Source organism: Lissotriton vulgaris, chromosome 7 (genome assembly GCF_964263255.1).
Source record: "Lissotriton vulgaris chromosome 7, aLisVul1.2, whole genome shotgun sequence".
Lineage (NCBI taxonomy): Eukaryota > Metazoa > Chordata > Amphibia > Caudata > Salamandridae > Lissotriton > Lissotriton vulgaris.
In genome coordinates, this window is record NC_141695.1 from 1,186,990,875 (window position 1) to 1,187,004,713 (window position 13,839).

Sequence of the window (13,839 nt, forward strand, 5' to 3'; positions counted from 1 at the left end):
AAACAAAACAAAGGAAACACTAAGTGCAATCGATGTCCATAATCCTAATAAATAATAATAAAGAGTTTGTAAAGCGCCTGGTTACACTAGCTAGTGTGTCCCCGCGCTGCGGCCAGATGGAGCTACAGAGAAGTGTCGAAAAGGGCAGGCAGAAGCCAAAGGGCTCTATGTCTGGAAGAGCCATGTCTTCAGTCTCTTTCTAAAGATTTTATCAGATTGTTCCATCCGAGGGTCCATGGGAAGTGTGTTCCACTGTTTAGCTGCTAGGTAGTAGAAAGAATGGCCTCCCATTCTCATTTCTTTTATTACTGGGATTTGCACCAGCCCTGAACCCCGAGAACGCAAGGCCCTGGTTGGAGTGTAGGGAAACAGTAGGTTGTGCAAGTACTTTGGGCCTTTCCTCATCAAGATCCGTTGACTAATACATAGGGCCTTGAATAAAATTCTTTCCCTTATTGGGAGTCAGTGAAGAGTAGTTCGGGCATTTTTGGATGAGGCTCTCCTAGGGAGCATCAGGATTAGGCGGGCGGCAGCGTTTTGGATGTATTGTAATCTTTGCACGCTCTTTTTACTGGAGCCTATGAAGAGTGCATTCCCGTAGTCCAAGCGAGAGAGGACAAATGCATGGACTAGGTTTTTTCTGGCAGCTACCGGGAGCACATCTAAGGTCTTCCGAAGGCCCTTCATTATGCCAAAGCACTTTCCCGCCACAGTCCTGGTGTGGTGATCGAAGGAGAGAGTAGAGTCTAGCCACATCCCCAGGTTTTTAACCTCCTCCTTAGGGATGGGGGTGGTGCCCAAAGTCTGCGGCCACCAACTAGGTGACCATATTGAGGGAGCCTTGCCCACAATTAAGACCTCTGTCCTAAATCCTCCAGCCACAGCAATAGGTCTCTTTCCTCAAACTGCATTCTAATGGAAGTGAGCAAAACAAAGGCTTGGTAATGGAAGAGCGCACGCTGTTGACTGCAGCTGCTGAGCAGGCCCCACAGCCAGCTCAGCCTATGTAGATCGACTAGGGTAGTAGAAGATGCGGTTGAAGACCACTTGATTGCCAGGATTATGACTGTGCGTAGAGTGGATCGAGAGCTTGACTGATCCATTACAATACACAAACAGTGTGCAGGGATCACACCTCTTCCACGCAAGAAATGATTTGCTGGGACAATCGTGCCAGACAGGAAGTGTTAAAATGGCTCTCTGTATAGGAGTCTGGTCCCATTACCCTCACCTCAGAAATGGGCAGAAGTCTATACTCAATCACGTCTGCGTTCACACCTTCTACGGTTTATTACGCTGCTATTCCGATGATCACATCATAACATCAAATACACCACACAAACCAAATATTTGGGCACAGAGGCATTAGTGCTTTGAAGCCAGGCATGGTACGGTAGTAATTACGAGATTCCAGGCCAGGCACAAGGAGGTCTCAAGTATGCACACAGTGCACAATCAAGCAACAAGTCTGTTCCATTCAAATGTTTACCTAGTAATAAACTTTTGTGATTGAGTTTTTCAATCTTTAAAAAAAGTATTATGGCTTGTGTAAAGCAATATTTTAATTTGTGTACAATTTGTTTCCTTAATTTTACAGTATTACAAACTACTACTGACAGCTTCAAGCTGAGACTTTTACAGGACATACATCACTGTAACTTGATAGCAATATGGTTTTATATAGTACACATCGTGCCTTTGTATTTACTGTATACTAGGTAAAAAGGTCTTGCAACAATGACTGAAAGTGCTTCGCAAATGACCTTGTTGCATGCTTTATTTGCATAAGAGTTCCTCAAATAAAAGAATTTGACAGGTCATCTGTAGTGAGTTTAGTAGCTTCAGTACAGAAAAAAAACATTTACAGGGTAATTTACCTCCCCTTTTACTTACAATTTCAATACTCCTTGTACTATGCTCCACCCCCTACCTGGTTCCAAAGTAAACAAGGAAAAGGGCGCATGTGCATGCCACAGTGGCAGTCCAAGTTTAGCTCTCCACTGCCTCCTCGCTGACTAAATCCCTACATGCCTCATTCTGCAAGTACTCCATAATCGCCACATGGCAGGATGCTACCTCAAATGGACTAAGGCTGTTGAGATGTAAAGGCTTGGATAATTGGGAACAAAATTGTCCATGACAAGCAGGCAGTTTTCCAAGATATTATTAACAGAATGTACATATTAAGTATGTAAAAGGCAGGAAAAGGTAAATCAAAGGGATGCACACTGAGAGCAGACAAATCATCTGGTTCAAGTACATCAAAAGTGTACTTCATCTAGATCATGTGCATTAACAGGAGGAAAGGCTAGTAGGGTCACATGGTTAGGGTCATGATACACTAGAAGATGCACAATGTATCAGTGCTAGTCAAAGTGAAGGGATCAAGTTAATTAACTCACATTAAGTCTCAAAATCAAATGACATTTCATCACACAAAGGCACATTCTGGTACCACAATGTTGGTGACTGCTGCAGATAGGCATAGAGTGTTTTTGTATTGCCAGATGGCCCCTTTATCACCACAATGGAAGTCCAGTGCAGGTGGAAACCTGGTAGCAATAGCAGTATTTGATGTTTCAATTACGTAATAGGAGTGTACACAGAAACACACTGAGATATACCTGGCAAACACCCGGTCATTAAACGTATTAGCAGGGCCACTTCTCAAGCTGTCCCAGTTCGCCAACATCTCCTTCACCCACTCCACCCAAGTGTATAAACGCAAAATGCCAGCATCAGCCATGGCTTCGACAAAGTTAGCATCTTCCACTGTGTCACCAGCATCAGCCAGGGCTAAGCGCATACCTGGAAAAGGAACAGAAAAAGAGATTTTTAAGGGAGAAGATTAGCAAATATGTTGACATGGCAACAAAAGAACAGCACTTCAACAACCCTGCTCCTCTACAGGGATAGCAGCCACGCAAAGCATCTGTTACTGTAGCTATCTGATCAAATCAAAGCCTGATGTTTGGAACCATGGATCAGAAAAGTTAAAGAGAACGATGGGAAGAATCTGTCAGAAAATCATATATTGCAACAATGTGAAAGAAGAGGAAGTAAAAGGTTCGCATCCAAGGAATATCTGGCCATATTTCTTTAAACAACTAAGATCCCGGCGAAATGTGTATTTTATCAAGCTTTTATAGTCCTATAGAAAGAAGACTTACAGGGTCTGCCTGTCACCTTAGCAACCACTTTGGATGCCTAAACCTTATGTAGGTTCTTGTGGGAACGCTACATAAATCCCTCCAGCTGCAAAATGAGATTCCTGCGCAGCAATCCTCAGTCAGCATCCTCGCTGTTGATACGTCGATAAAATCTAATCTGAACAGTCTTTTGAAAAACAGGTGGTTGTGTTCCATCCTCATTTTAGTGTTTTGGACATTTCTGTATCAGGCTTGAACTCAAGGAGATCTGCCTTACGTTTTGCAGGATTTCAATCCCAATCACATTCAAACATACGGAGCACTCTTTCATCCAACGCTAGATGTGGTCTAGGCATTTGGTGAGATTCGCCAGGCTCCTTTCCAGTAAGGACGAGAATTTGGCATTTGAGTGGGTGCATTTGGAAGTGAACCTCCTTTTGCCACCAAAAAACTCAGTAGGGATGAATAGAAGAACACTGAGGAGCTCTGCATGGAGTACACTCCCTGATAAAGAATACTTGCTGCGCATCAAATGGATGTTGGTAACGCTCTGTTGCATGGCCTCCCAGAGCCCACGCTGGAACCCCTTAAAGGCATCATACATGCTGCAGCACGTCTTCAGCTGCATCATTTACAAAATGACCAAGATCAGCACCCCGCTTATCTTGCAGACAAGCTCACCACCTCTGGTAGTTCGACTGGAGGCTAAGAAGTGTAAAAAAGACAAAATAAACCAGAAGACCTTGTCCATCTAGGCACCCAGGATCTGGAAAAACAACCATATATCCATCAGGAGCGCCCCAATGCTGCTCCAATTCACGAAAAAGTTGAAAACTTGCCTCTTTAAAGATAAGTACACCACAATGCACTAAATCTACACAACCCAGCTACCTCTCCTATCACTCGTTGACTTTCTGCTTGTCTTTGACTTTTGCCAGCACCCCTTTCAGAGAACCATTGGGCAAGCAGGGGTTACTGGGCACAACCATGGAGGTCGAGGCCTTTTATTACTGATGTCCCAGGCCCAACTTGCTATGGACTCTAAACAACTGGGCCCAGTTCCCCTACTGTACTTGACTCTCAGTGGTAACGTGATTGAACAGTCCAAGGCTCACTTGGGGGGTGCTGAAGGTGTGAATACAGGGGAGTGAACACAGGCTCATAACTCAGAATGCACACAGCAGCAGCAATAAATCATTGTCCAGCCAGATACTCACTTTTATGAAAAAAGAGAAGTAGTTTATGTCCACTGCTAACAAAGGAAAAATAAGACATTCACAAACAACCACACTGTCCCCCAGAGGTCCGCGCTCTAGTGTTTCGTTAGGTGGTTTCCCGGGTCTCACATCCTCCTTACTTCTAGCGGTAGTGGCTATTCCCAATTCACTATAGGCAACATTCAGGGTAAGCCCCACTAGTAATCAGTCTCTCAAGAGTCCACCGTGACTCATTTTTTAAAGTCAACAGTGTTCCAGCACTACAAAGCTAATTAACAGCACGCTCCTCTGGTGTCAACTGGTCCTAAATCAGTCTAACCAGCACCTTGCAGGATCAGAGTGACCGAACCTCCTGAAAATGCCTTTTCCATGAGCGCTAGAGCAGCAGCAGGTGATTCCGGTGAGTTTGCTGAAGGCAACCCTAAGCAGGTTGCACTCAGTGGTCGGGGAGCCTTCACTTGCGGTCGTGCATCTGCAGCGACCAGAGATTCTCGGCAGCTCCTCTTTGCAGGGCAAGTCTCTAGTTCCTCCTTTGTTGGGTGTGCATGTGTTTATGGTGTGTGTGATAAGAAGCTCCTGGTGTGAATACTTCATCTCAGGCAGGTGCGCAGGGTCCACAGCAGCCTCACTCCTTTCAGTGACTACTCTGACCAGGTCACACAAGTTGCTGGTCCTGGTATAGGGGTCACCGAATCCTCATGGTACATAGGCTTCAGCCCGATCAGGCTGAAGCCTATGTACCATGAGGATTGCTCAGTGACAGCCCCTCCAGGCATAGAGGGCAGCAGCCCACAACCGATTACAAGCTACGGCCTTTATTGCCTTGCAGTCGTCTTATGGTGGCCCTCCAGATACACTGGGTCGCCACCTTCCCACTATACACGGGCTATGGCCCTATCGGAGCAGCAATGCACACAGCTCGATTCACGGTAATCCTTCCATACAAAGATCATTGACTGCATTCTGCACACAGGCAACGACCCGTTCTGTGCCGCAGACATCTCCTCACATCTCACAAACTGAGTCCACTCGACCGGGTTCCCCACAGTACCTTGCATGTTCCAACGTCATCCTCTTCTTCATAGGACACACTTGTCTTGGGAAGGAGGCAGGTGCTGGTGCTCTAGGCTCCAGGGCAGATAGCCTGGATTCCCTGGGTGATGTCACCTCACCTTGCAGGGAGATTAGCAGGCCTTGGCCTCCCAGTCCTGGTCACAGGCTGAAGTCTTGCAGAGCTACCCCTCCTCACAGAGCAGGCCCATTTGAATGCTTGGCAGATGACAATTTTTGGGGCTTCAAGCTTCCCTTCTTAAAGTCTGTTCTCAAACACCAAATATAATTTAGAGTCTAAGTCTTTGAAGTTTATGTTGGGGGTTTGCTTCTTTGGAGTGTCCACTCCTCTGCTCTCTCCATCCTCTTCTAAGCAGTCTGACACAACAGGAGCTCCAAAGATAATAGCCCCACAATGGTACTGTGGGGGTGACTAGATTTCACACCCAGATGTCAGCCACAGTGATGTGTATCAAATGTGTAGCACAGATCCCCAGCCCTACTCTTTATGACTCACTTATGTCCCCCATCTCCTTTCCGAGATGTGCCCACAACCCTTCCTTGTGACCTCTCACTGAATCAAAGAGCACCCTTTGAAGTGTACAGGGGAAGCCTGGCTCTCCCCTCTCCACCATGTGATCCACCCAGCTCACAGGAACATAGAAACACACTAATCTGTCTGGGGAGATTTTTCTACCTCCTCTCCACGTTACACCCTACAGTCATAGGTCTTCCAAAAAAGAACCTAGGGCCCTTCAATTATTGTACCAACCACAGGCACACATACACCCAGTGCATGTATACAACCTAAACTCACTTAACAGCACTGTACCACTCATAGGCACATCCAGCACATGAATTGACCATGTATGCACTGAACAGCACTAAATCCTCCATGTACTGTACCACCCACAGGCACACATACACCAAGCATATGCAGTCACTACGGATGCACTGCTCAGTTCTGCTTTTTACCTGTATTGCAACCTTCCCAGGCACACATACTCCTATCACAGATATACCACTTATGCGCTGCTCATCCCCACACGCGAACTAATGCAGGTCAAGGGTGAGTTAAGCACACAGCAGCGGTCCTTTAAAAATGAGTGAGCCTGTAGGCCTCACTCCAGAGAAATCTTACACTAAAGAGGTGATGTGTGCAAGCTAGATCACGGTTTGCAGTTATACTGCACCCTTTCAGTAATCATAACTGCAGCCATAGTAAGTTTCCTTACTCTGCAATTCCAGCATCTCAGTGTGTCACAAAAGGTGTGACTTGTCAAACGGGTGCAGAGGACACTGGGGCCATGTTTAATGCATAGCCCACTCACTTTGTGTCACATGAGCATGAAAAATATGGAAAAAGCTACAAGTCATATTTTAAAAGCTAACACGCAAAACTGTGTGTACAACCAGCTCACATTTCCTCCAACAGATATTCTGCTACCTTTCCATGAGAAACATGTTGGCGCCCGAGGCTGTTTGTCAATCAATCAATAGGGCGTGGAGCAAAGTGTAACCAAGAACAATGGAGGGTGGACAGGATATAAGTAGCTTGAGCAATTACCTCAGAAGCGGTCTTACATTTTTTAATGACACAAAGATACTTTAATAGCATTTGCACATATCCTCGTTATCACCGTCACAGAGTAATATCAGCTACAACGTGTAGTGAACTTTACAGGATTTAGTATACTTTTTGCAATGTTTTAAATTTATGATTTAGTAGAGACATTTTTGAGGAGACATGTTTCCATCCTTGCTTCCAGTAGACCCCTTGCTTCAATACTGTTTACAAAAGCACAGCATGTCTCAATTACTCAAACATCAAAGTGTCCAACAAAATAGGGAGACTAATAGAAGAGGAAGTGTTGAATGTGTATGAATGAGTGTGTCTTGCCAAGAGAAGTAAGAAAAGAAAAATAATGCACTGAAAAAAGTACCAAGCCATACGGCGGGACGGAGCCGGGACTACGCCCGGGACCAAGGGCGGGCCTGTCTGTGTCTGTCCGTGACTGGGAGGGCCTGGACTGGGCCAATTTAATTAGTCCACGGTATTACTTACGGTATTGCCACAAGTTTTGATATATTTGTATGGGAGTCTAAAGAACGGACCTTGGGCTGGACTGAGGTTGGTTGTTGCGTTAATGCCAGATAATCTTAGGCATATCTATCTTATTTTTATGAAGTTTGGGGTTTCATTTCCTTTCTATTTCTGAAGTATGTTATCTCATATTTGTACGAATGGGCAAACCCAACCCCACGCCCTCAGACACGGCAAAAAACCTTGTCAAATGGCGTATCTACTAATCCAACTGCCTTTCAATCACTCCTTCAATCTCGAAAGCCCCGTTGAGACAAGGGCCTTCTGTTTCATCACCCCCTAAATCACCGGGTACTATTTCCGACCTATCCACTAGCGAGCTTCCGTCTGCACAGCCCCAAACAAATGTCACACTAACATCCACACCTCCCAGCAGAAACGCTCCTAACGTAACCACCAGGAGCTATAAGCGCCACATAAGACCCTAAGAAAGGCAAGCACGCTAATAAAACCCCAGTAGTTGTCAACAAAGAACCAGAGTCTCCTCAGGCGGACACAGTACCTATGAACCTTGCATTTACACCGCCTGTTTGGGCAACCCACTTATTAATTGATTTACAAACGCACCTCGGAAAACTCATCAAGACGCAGTTTAAAACCGTGATGAGTCGGATCGATAAGGTTGTCACACTGTTGAATATAAGGGGTGTTGGAGGTAGCCACACCATAACGCCAAATGAGTCTAACATTGCTAATGTAAATGTAAATGTATGTGTCTTGTAAAGCGCACTGCTGCCCTGAGGCGTTGTGGCGCTGTAGACTGCTGGGGAACCCGTCCTGGCTATCCCTGTGAGATGGTCCCTACTGGGTATCTCCAAGGTGAAACCAGGCATCCCCGGCGAATGACACATTGACACTCTTAGCAATCACCATTCTTCACCAAGTGTTGCTATTTCCAATGGTCCCCACGTTGAAAGGTCAGGCCAGGTGCCATCTCAAACGATTCTGTGTACCCCACCTCCCAGCACAACTCCAGTTCGCCCGAACAACACTAGCGAGGCTATCCGTTTAAACCCTCTAAATAACGTTCACGTTAATAACCTGAACCACCCTGTCCAGTTAGCAGTCCGAACTGGTAGTTCACTCAATCCGAACCTCAGTGAACACCTCCACCAATCACCCTGTCTGGACCTACCCCCAGCAGATTCCCCCTATGTAGTCGTACTAACAGGGGTACCCTCATTAATGCCTCTGCGAACTGAAACCTATGCTGAGCTCAAAAAACAAGACCATTCAATGACTTAATAGGAACAGACCACTTATAGGACCTGCCCAGGGAGAAATTCTGTTCGCTCGCAAGGACATCGATGGGGACTGCGTAGTGATAAACTTCAGGGACCGAGGGCTAGTCAATCACATACTTGACACGGGTTGTAACAACATACCTGGTACAATCTTCCCACTTCCCGTGGGCTACTTTTATCCTTCAGACCCGATAACTAGAAGTAGCAGTCAACACCAACCCCGGTATGGAGAACAGGATAGAGCCAATACCATCCCCCTAGAGAACAGATTCCGTTCCTTGAACTATGTTGATTGACCACTATCAATACCTATAAGTGGGAGGGAAACATCTTGTTCTACAGAAGGTAGCCATCGGAGGTGTGGGGGCCAACGATGGAGATCATCCCATAGTAAAAAATGGACATGATGGGAGGAAGGCACAGAGCCCACACAATGCTATTCCATGTCCCCCTAGCTCCTATGCTTCCCCTGGCAAAGCCCACACTAGTCCCCTTATGGCCAAGAGCCCACCGCAGTCAGTGCTGTTCCTCTTAAGGTGGACAACAGGACTGTGTTTATTTCTTGGAATATAGCAGGCATCTCCTCCAAAGTAGATCATCCGGAGTGGGGGGTGCTAATCGACCAGTATGACCTTTGTCTATTCCAAGAAACTCCAGGTACCTATTTTATTCCTGCAAGCCAGGGGTGAGGGGACGTCCATTTGGGGGACTTTGTATCTGGGTGGGAACTCATCTGGGTTGCTCAGTAAAAGTGATCGATACTCACTCTCTCGACATTCTTTGTATTCTCCTTTCCTTTACAGATGGTCTAAAAGTAGCAGTAGCTACTGTATATTCACGTCCCACTCCCTCCTCCCAGGCACCCCCCACTTTAACTAAGTTAGATCAATTCCTCTCCACTCTTCCTGTCTCATCCCATAAAATACTTGGGGGGACTTTAACTGTCACTATGAACCTTTAGATGGTATTAATACAGTTACCCAGGAAGAAGATTCTGCATGGTCCATCCCAGAATGCACTATGTATCCAACAAAGGGTTGGACTCCATTAGCTCTCCAGCTAAATAAGCTCACAATTTCCCACTCCCTTAGAGCCTGTAATGGAAGATTTTCTTCTGATATTCCAGGCAAAGTTACATTTAATAGACCAGGCAGAGGTACCACGATAGATTATATAATGGTTAACAATGAATTCTGGTCTTATATCAAGGGCGTCAATGTTAATCCCAGGCACGATAGCGATCACAACCTTTTGTTATTGGAATTAAAGCTCCAGTTGGGTCAGAGCCAAATGTACCCTTCTGAAGAGCCTCCGTTTCTACCAAATGTAATCGCTATAGCTGGTGGTAGACGAATCAGATGGGGTAAACATATCCAATTAGTCGATAAGGTAGCTTCACTTTACCAATATGCTCTCCCTTTTATAGAGAACGTCTCCAGCCTCCCAGTGGAAAAACTTGACCCACCACACCATCTTGCTTTAAAGAACAGCCATCAAGCTCTGTTTAGTAAAACAGCAACTTTCTTTTACACAACCGCCAATTCCAAGGCCCGTCCAATGAGTTCCAACCCATGCTTTAATTCCTACTGTAGATTGGCGAAAAGTGCACTTTTTAAGCAGATAAAAAGTGGATCAAACACTAACATCAGAACATCAAGATGTTTCTATAAGAACTTAATCGCCGAGGCTAAGCAAGAGTGGGAGGATGATAGATGGGCGTTCATTTAAATTCGATCTCGACAGCCGTAACTACAGGGCCTTCTGGAACTTAGTTAAAACGGGTAAGATGGAGGGTTTTGATGCCATAGTGCGTAATTTAAGCGAAGAGGTTTGGAATTCTCACTTTAAAAAGCTGTACTCCCAAACCAATAGGCCACTACCCACCGCCCCTTCCTCTATATTTAAGGGGGCATCCGTCTCCGTTGACCCCAGTAGTTTTAGCTCGATAGCCCCGCCCTGCACTATGCAAGAAGTAGTAGCGGTTCTGAAGAGCATACCCGCAGGAAAAGCCCCGGGTTTGAATAGAATCACGGGAGATCTGTTCCGCAGCGAACCGAAGGTATGGGCCCCTAACATCTAGGTACTGTTTAATGCTATTCTACAGGGCATGGAGGTACCGCACACGTGGTTAGGGGCAGAGATTATACCCATATTCAAAAAGGGCTCCCCTCTAGACCTGGTAAATTATCGTCCAATCAGCTTAATTGACGTCCCCAAAAACTGTTCGCCCGCTTCTTATTACCAAGGCTGCAGTCTTGGATGGACGAGTATCAAATTCTTACCCCCCTGCAGGCCGGTTTCCGTGTTAAGGTCTCCACCATGACCAACTATTTATACTTCAATTAATTCACTGGAAAGCTGTGGTTATGCAGGGGGGTAGCTTGCATCTGATATTTGTAGACCTAAGAGCTGCATTTGATCTGGCCCAAAGAGACAAGCTCTGGGCCATATTGAAAGATATGGGTATTCCCTTATATATCTGCCACCTGCTACAACAATTGCACCAAGACACCTTTGCAAGGGTACGGTATGGGAAAAAGGGGAACTTTCAGCACCATTCCCTGTGGAAAGGGGGGTCAGGCAAGGGTGCGTCCCTGGCCCACACACTTTTTTCTCTTTTTCTGAATGGCCTGATTGCTGACCTTTTGGGCAAGAAAGACTTAGATTCTCTTCGATTGGCAGATCGCAGGATACCTGCTCTTATGTTCGCGGATGATACGCTTCTTTTGTCAAAATCACTTATGGGCATTCAGCGAACATTGGATGCATTCTGTCAATTTTGCAAAAATAGAAATTAGGAGATTAATCGCTCCAAAACTAAATAAAAACTGCCTCCACCCCCATATAGATGGTATGGCCCTAGAGAGAACTTCAACATTTGATTATCTAGGGTTGACCCTGAATGATCGGATGGATTGGGGGTCACATGTGGCCAAAGCCAACCTGAAGCTGGCACAAGCATCCGGGGGTATTCTTAAGGTTTACAACGACTGCTCCCAGAAATTATTAGGTCCCCCATTAGAAATCTATAAGACCCAATCCAGGGGAGGAGCACGTTATGGGGTCGAACTCTGGGGCCATGTTAGCGTAAATCCACTCGCTTTGAGGGAGAATGATTTCTTCAGACGCCTCTTACGACTCCCCAAGATTACCCCTATCCTCCCTTTGCGACTCGACCTTGGCAAGGTCTCTATTTTGGACATATCTGCTAATCGCCCCCTTTTCTTCTGGAGACGGCTTTAGAGCACGCCTGAGCTCTCCAGTTACAGAGAGGAACTCAAGGACCTGTTAACTATTGTGGGGGTGGGGCCGATCCCCTAGATCATGCATGTTAGAAACCTTTGCTACGCAATAGGGAGGCCAGATATCTGGCTACTACCAGAACAGACATGTCCCCTCATTTAAAAAAAATCCTTGCATCTGTCCTTAAGGAATACTGCTTGGCTAGTCTATCACAAAATAGCTCTTTAGGCGTTATGAGTTCTAGATTCTTGAAGGTAAAGTCAGTTTATCACTTTGAGCAGTTCCTTGATCAAATACATCCTTTATTGGCCAAGAAACTATATCTGCAATTCAGATATGGAACACTCCCACTCAGGGCCTACACTAACAAGTGGATAGGCGCACTCACTCCTGTTCAGGGTTGCCCAGGGTAAGATGCTAGTGTAGAGTCTGATTTGCATGTTTGGCTATTCTGCCCTTCATATAAAAAGGCCAGAGTTAAATGGATTGTTCAATGATGTAAGAACCTGGGCCTTAGGAACTATCTCGAGGTGTATAGACTTTTAAAATACGAAACATCCTTTTTAAAAAATGTTTTAATTGTTTTTATTGTATTCATTCAACATATAGGCAGTAATGACATAATGCAGAAAATCACATAGTATAGTTAGGTTACACATTTCCGAATACATTGCCGTTATAAAATTAATAGTAATCTGAACATTCTCTAGTAGTTCCTTCGGCAGTTCAATCCTTACCGGGCCCCCAACCCCTCCTTTATTCCTCATCTGAGCTATCGTCGTCAGACTCTGGTATTGGGTCACAGATGTCCCCCGGTAAGCATTCCAGGCCGCCCAGATTTTAGTCAATTTTCGGGGGCTTCTCCGATTGGCATATACTGTCCTTTCAGTTACCATAGTGAGATCCATGTCTCTACACCAGGCCTCCAGCGAAGGCAATTCCACTGCACCCCACTTCTGCGCAATATTTAGTTTTGCTATCATGAGTCCTAGCGTGACCCATGTTTGTCCGTGGTGTGTGAGATCATTGGGCTCCCACATGTTGAGTAGGCATCTGCGTGGTTCTGGTAGAAGTGACACCTCCACCGCCTGTGATATTATTCGCAGTACCTTTCGCCAGTAATCCGCTATTGCTGAACATTCCCATATTGTATGTATAAAAGAACCCTCTAAGGCAATATGGATGTTGTGCCCTCTGTATTTTATGCAATGAGGTCCTAGTATAATATACTCTATGCAGGATCTTAAGCTGCACTAACCGAAGCCTTACGGGGATTCCCACCTCCTTGGGCAACGCCAGGGCTTCCTGCCACTCCGTGCCGTCTATGTCCTCCACGTCTGTCACCCATTTGCCCCGTAGTGAGACTGTCGGATCTGGCAGATTGTTAATCAGCTTTCTGTATGTGAAGGATGTGGCGCGCTTTTGCATGTGGTCAGTAAGCAGTCGGTCCTCCAGCGGGGAGGCCTCAGGGACCTCAGTATCTTGCGGGAGTACCGCCAGCAACGCATGTCTTATTTGCGTGTACCTGTAAGCCTCAGTCAGGCCTAATTCGTATTGTTGTTGGAGTTGGGCAAATGGCACCACAGTCCCTCTGTCCCACAAATCCCCCACCATGGAGATGCCTATATTGTCCCACTGTTCAAATCCCTTGCTGTTTCACAGCTGTCCTAGTTTTTTTGTGTCCCAGAGAGGGGTAAGTTTAGTAATAACCCCCTCCATCCCAACAGTGTCTGCGATGTGTGCCACAACGTGGCCGTATGCTTTGGGGGGCCCTCTAGTTTCAGTGTTAGCCCTTTGTTATATAGGATTGTGAGCATATTATTCATTCCCAG

General features: G+C 45.9%; 1 protein-coding gene across 1 annotated transcript in view; it reads right to left on the reverse strand.

The window, feature by feature from the left end:
* Nucleotides 1-13,839, reverse strand: part of LARS1 (leucyl-tRNA synthetase 1) — a 232,182-nt gene that overhangs the window by 51,551 nt on the left and 166,792 nt on the right. The window contains exon 23 of the mRNA XM_086931659.1: nt 2,625-2,808. Within this exon, the coding sequence (XP_086787785.1) occupies nt 2,625-2,808 (184 nt within the window). The remainder of the gene's footprint in view (nt 1-2,624; nt 2,809-13,839) is intronic.